The sequence below is a fragment of the Cryptotermes secundus genome, unplaced genomic scaffold (genome assembly GCF_002891405.2).
Source record: "Cryptotermes secundus unplaced genomic scaffold, Csec_1.0 scaffold1552, whole genome shotgun sequence".
Taxonomy (NCBI): Eukaryota; Metazoa; Arthropoda; class Insecta; order Blattodea; family Kalotermitidae; genus Cryptotermes; species Cryptotermes secundus.
In genome coordinates, this window is record NW_019721780.1 from 215274 (window position 1) to 221334 (window position 6061).

At 41.7% G+C, this 6061-nt stretch overlaps 1 protein-coding gene across 1 annotated transcript; it reads left to right on the forward strand.

Annotated features, from left to right (window-relative positions):
- The first annotated feature begins 3861 nt into the window (after positions 1-3861).
- LOC111875796 lies at positions 3862-4707 on the forward strand. The gene has a single exon (XM_023872318.1). It carries the CDS (start codon positions 3862-3864, stop codon positions 4705-4707), a length of 846 nt encoding a protein of 281 aa, XP_023728086.1.
- The last annotated feature ends 1354 nt before the right edge of the window (positions 4708-6061 follow it).

Here is a 6061-nt window from a genome sequence, read left to right on the forward strand (position 1 = left end):
TTAGACCTAACTAACGTAGTGTACAAACTGAACATACAGTCTAGCGAAGAGAAATTGTAGGTAATGTTACGAACTAGACCCAATAGTTTCGCACATTGAGAGAAAATGTAATTGACCTGGTCATGGAAATATAGCTTAGCATCAATAAACACTCCCAGGTCTTTTACAGAATCGGTCCGGGCTATTGAAAATAAACACACAATAAATGGCTTTTTAAACTAAGTTGTGAAACATGAGACTTAATTTTTTCTAGTAATGATGTTAATATAATGTTTAACCCCTTTTTAGACACTTACTTGAAAATTTACTATTCCAGTATTCAAAAAAAAATTAAAAATTCAAATAAAATAAGTGATTGGATTATTGTAGGAATAATAACATCGTGTAAACGTAAAAGAATACTCTATATGGCATGTAGAAAGAGTAATAAATAGAATTAAGAAACTATTATAAAAAATACTGTAAAATTTTATCTAAGGTCATTAAAGAAGCTAAAAAACTAAAATATGTTAACAAAATTCCGAAAATAAAAATAAAACCATATGGGATATAGTAAAATTAGAAACTAGTAAGGGGCCAAATAATGAAAAAATATGCACCTTAAAGGTGGATGGAAAATACAATATAGAAAAGCAATTAATTGCAGAAACCTTTAACAGTTACTTTTTATCTGTAGCTGAAAATAAAAATTCAAAAAATGAACAAAATAATACTAATACTCGTATTAGTTACCTTCCAGACACTACTCCCGTTCAGTATTTAATGAAAACTTTTATAAATCCCTTTCCACATATTAAACTTAAATCTTTATCAACTAAGGAAGTTAAAAATATAATTAAATCTCTCAAAGCAAATAACTCTTGTGGATATGATGAAATGTCCACTAAAGTATTAAGAATGAGTTCCTTTGACTTGCATATGCAACAATTCATTATCACAAGGAATTTTCCCAGATCGTTTAAAATACTCAGAAATAAGACTGCTGTTTAAAAAAGGTGATAAATCAAATATTTCCAACTATAGGCCTATATCACTTTTAACTTCGTTCTCTAAGGTATTAGAAAAAGCTATGAGGATTCAATTGATTGGGCACTTAAATAACAATAACATTTTAGTGGAAAAACAATTTGATTTTAGAACAAAATCTTCAACAGATGAGGCTATATACAAGTTAGTGAATGAAATCTGTAAGACCTTTAACAGCAAAAACTTAATAGGAGGCATTTTTGTGACTTAGAAAAGGCTTTGTGTTAATCGTGAGGTTCTGTTGCCAAAATTGGGATTCTATGGGATAAAGGGTAAAGCTAAACTATGGCTTGAATCTTATTTCCGAAATAGATATCAAAGAGTTTTAATTACAAATATAAATCTTAATCTCAATGAATTCTCGACATGGGGCAAAATTAGACATGGTGTCCCACAAAGTTCGATTCTGGGTCCATTGTTATTTCTCATTTGTATAAATGATTTACCCAAAACTATAAACGATAAAACTGTACCTATATTATTTGCAGACAACACTAGTTTGTTAGTTAAAAGTTCAAACTATGAAGATCTCTGTATAAATATAAACAATGCTTTTTGTAGTATAAATGAATGGTTCAAAGTAAACCAACTTTCTATAAATTTTAACAAAACCCACTAGTCAATTTACAGCTAGAAATGATAATCCTAAATCTGAAATAAAAATTGTATATGATAAAAAAAACAAATTACATCTATATCCAATATTAAATTTCATGGAATATTCATTGATGACATCATGAGCTGGAAATACCACACTGAGTATATTAGTTTTAAACTAAGTGCAGTCTGCTACATAATAAGATCGCTTAAAACCATACACATCCATAAATACCTTAAAAATGTTTATCACTCTTGTTTTAATTCTATTATAAATTATGGTTTACTCTTTTGGGCTAACTCACCCCAAAGGATAAAAATTTTTAGAATGCGAAAGAATATAATCAGAATTATGTTGGGACGCAGAAGGAGGGATTCGTGCAGGAACTTATTTAGAGAATTAGAAATCTTACCTCTGGCATCTCAGTACATACTATCTCTTATGCTCTTTGTGATAAAAAACAGAAACAAATTAATAGTAAATTCAGAGATTCATAGAATAAATTCCAGACAGCAAAATAATCTCCATCAGCCTCTTGTAAATTAGAGTAAATACCAAAAGGAAGTTTACTGTTTAGGAACAAAGGTCTATAATAATCTACCACGATATATTAAAGATATATCAAGTGACACTAAGAGTTTTGAGGTATAATTAAAACAATTTTTATATTTACATTCTTTTTATTCTTTACAGGAATATTTTGATTATAAACCTTTTTAAGATGCAAGTAGTTGTCTTGCTTTACAATTAAAAGAAGACAAGATTGTCGGTCTGTGTTCTGGCTTTTAGATGCTTATTTTAGATATACACAATCTTTATATTACTGTATACTAGTCCTTATTTCAATTTATTATATAATTAATGTATGTTATACAAAACTCATTAATGAAATTGTGTCTTAACTATTGAATTTTTAATTACATAATATACTTTTATAAAACTGTACAAATTGTGTAAGGTTTGCCATTACTTTTACTACNTGACACTAAGAGTTTTGAGGTATAATTAAAACAATTTTTATATTTACATTCTTTTTATTCTTTACAGGAATATTTTGATTATAAACCTTTTTAAGATGCAAGTAGTTGTCTTGCTTTACAATTAAAAGAAGACAAGATTGTCGGTCTGTGTTCTGGCTTTTAGATGCTTATTTTAGATATACACAATCTTTATATTACTGTATACTAGTCCTTATTTCAATTTATTATATAATTAATGTATGTTATACAAAACTCATTAATGAAATTGTGTCTTAACTATTGAATTTTTAATTACATAATATAATTTTACAAAACTGTACAAATTGTGTAAGGTTTGCCATTACTTTTACTACTAAAATTAACTTATTTATTATAATGTATACATTTATCGGTATTTTATACAAAGGTGTATGCTATTGGATGACAACTGTAATCTTTAGTTGTGACTGTAACTAGGACGATCTCCACATCCGCATGAGAATGTACTCTCAGCAGGATTTATGGATGGTGAATAAATGAAATGAAATATTAAATTGGGTTTAACAAATCAAAAAATTAACAGAAAAAGGTTTGGCCATTGACACAAGAATATTTAATTAAATAAACCAAGTTAACTCTCAACAATTAGTTTATTTCAGTGGCGGCTACATGTTCCGGTCTTTGTGGAACCATCATCAGGTAGGTTGTGGGAGCATCCCCACAGCGTCTGGCAGACAACCGTCACCCCTTTCAGAAAGTGCCAAACTGGTAGCTGTGACCAAACAGACACGGAATTTATACCATTTCCAACTACTGCGACTTATATACCAGCTACATATATTTATAAACTTCGCCGTGACTCCGCCTTTCCGTGCACGGCCCAATGGATGCGCGCCGTGACGACTGCAACTTTAGCTCCGCCTCCCGGCCGGTTGTATTTAAGACCGGGAACCCAAGGTGCAAGCAGTTCAACTCGAAACGGCAACGCAGTTAGAGGCATCAACTCCACTTCTGCTACCGGGCAGCTGACATAGCTGCCGCAAGCCTTCAGCGAACGCATCTTCCGCTACGCAGCAATCGACCGAGCCAGTCGGTCCTACCGGCACGCTCAGCACGGCATCACCGCCCAGACAGGCCAGCCAACGCTTGAACATTATACGTGTATTCCGTGTTCTGTGCATTGACATTGAACGATTCAATATATACAATTGTACAGTTTCGTGTGGTTTGTCTATTGGAGTATTGACGACAATCCCACATTGGTGACCCCGATAAAGTATGGCGACCGTTGACAGCACGACAACAACCGAGGCCCCGAGAGTGACTGTGCGACTCCCGCCGTTCTGGGCCGAGCAGCCTGCCGTATGGTTCGCCCAAGCTGAGGCACAGTTTTCATTGGCCAACATCAGAGACGAACAAACGAAATTTTATTACACAATCTCGCAGCTGGACCAACGTTATGCGGCAAGCGTCGCGGACATCATCACCGCACCGCCCGAACATAATTCCTACGCCACGCTCAGGGCCGAGCTCGTGGGGCGGCTGACCCCCTCGAAGGAGCAACGCATCCACCAACTCATCACGGTCGAGGAGATGGGTGACCGTAAACCGTCGCAGTTCTTGAGGCATCTCAGAACCCTCGCCCCCGACATGCCCGAGTATATCCTGCGCACCATCTGGTCCAGTCGGCTGCCTCCCCACATAAGGACCATACTCGCCGGCCAAAATGATTGCAGTTTGGAAGCCGCCGCCCGCTGCGCAGACCGCATCACTGAGGCTGCACCACAACCGGCGCTCGCTAGCGTGGGGCCATCGCCCAACGCCGCACTCAGGGAAGAAATAGAGGACCTCTCCCGACAGGTGGCAGCACTCCGGGCCGAGCAGAACCGCCCCCGCAACAGCCCCAGAGACCCTCCGCCCAACTCCAAAGAGCATCCTCCCAACCCCAGAGACCCCCGCTACAGAACCAGGTTCTCCCACCCAGTTACCAGGAACTACCACACACACAACCGATCCCCTTCCCGAGACGACCCCGCATCCACCCTCTGCTGGTACCATCGTCGATTCGGGGCCCGGGCACAAAGGTGTACCTCACCCTGTGACTACCACCAGCAGGGAAACTAAAGCAGCAGACACCACCGGCGGCACTCGTCTGCTCTTTAACAACGGGCCGCCTCTTCATCACCGACAAGTACAGCAAGCGGCAGTTCCTGGTCGACACCGGTTCCGACCTGTGCGTATACCCCCGCAGGCTTGTCCCGCGACGGAAGGAGAGGGTGAACTACGACCTCTCCGCTGCTAATGGCACTACCATCCACACCTACGGATGGCTGCCTCTCAGCCTCAACTTGGGTCTCCGCCGGGATTTCACGTGGCGTTTCATAGTGGCCGACGTCACGCATCCCATAATCGGTGTGGACTTCCTCTCCCATTTTGGCCTGTTGGTGGACTGCCGAAACGAGCGTCTCATGGACAGGGTCACGACGTTATCCGTACGGGCTCAAGCCACCAGCATGCAGATCTCGAGCGTCAAGACCAACACTGGCGGCACACCGGTCGACAGCCTCATCTCCGAATTCCCGGACCTCACCCGCCCAGCCGGGGTCCAGCGCAAAGTCCGCCACAGCACCGTGCATCATATACGGACGATACCAGGCCCGCCAGTGACCTGCCGACCCCGACGGCTAGCACCAGACCGGCTAGCCATCGCCAAGTCAGAGTTCGACGTTATGCTGCGAGATGGCACAGCTCGCCGCTCTGAAAGCTCCTGGTCTTCGGCACTGCACGTCGTTCCCAAAAAGGACAACGGTTGGCGTCCTTGCGGCGACTATAGAGCGCTCAACGCCCGGACAATCCCTGACCGCTACCCAGTCCCACACATCCACGACTATTCACACCAACTCCATGGCTGTACCATTTTCTCCAAAATTGACTTGGTACGAGCCTATAACCAAATTCCCGTCAATCCCGGCGACATTCAGAAGACAGCCATTACCACTCCTTTCGGCCTGTTCGAGTTTCCCTTCATGTCCTTCGGCCTGCGCAATGCCGCCCAAACCTTCCAACGGTTTATGGACAACATTCTGCGGGGACTCGACTTCTGCTTCGCGTACCTGGACGATATCCTCGTATTCTCCCGATCACCAGAGGAGCACGAGATTCACCTGCGGGAACTCTTCCAGCAACTCCAGAAACACGGGATCATAATCAACCCGGCGAAGTGCGTCTTCCGAGCACCCGAGGTCACCTTCCTCGGCTACAAGGTGTCCGCCGAGGGGTCCCAACCTCTGGCAGAGCGAGTAACTCATCTGCAGGACTGCCAACCACCAAAGACCGCCAGCCAGCTCCGTCGTTTCCTGGGCATGGTCAACTTCTACCGGCGATTTCTACCCCACGCGGCTGCCACCCAAGCACTACTGCACGACGTTCTCTCCGGCCCTAGAGTCAAGGGCTCCCACCCCATCTCCTGGACACCGGA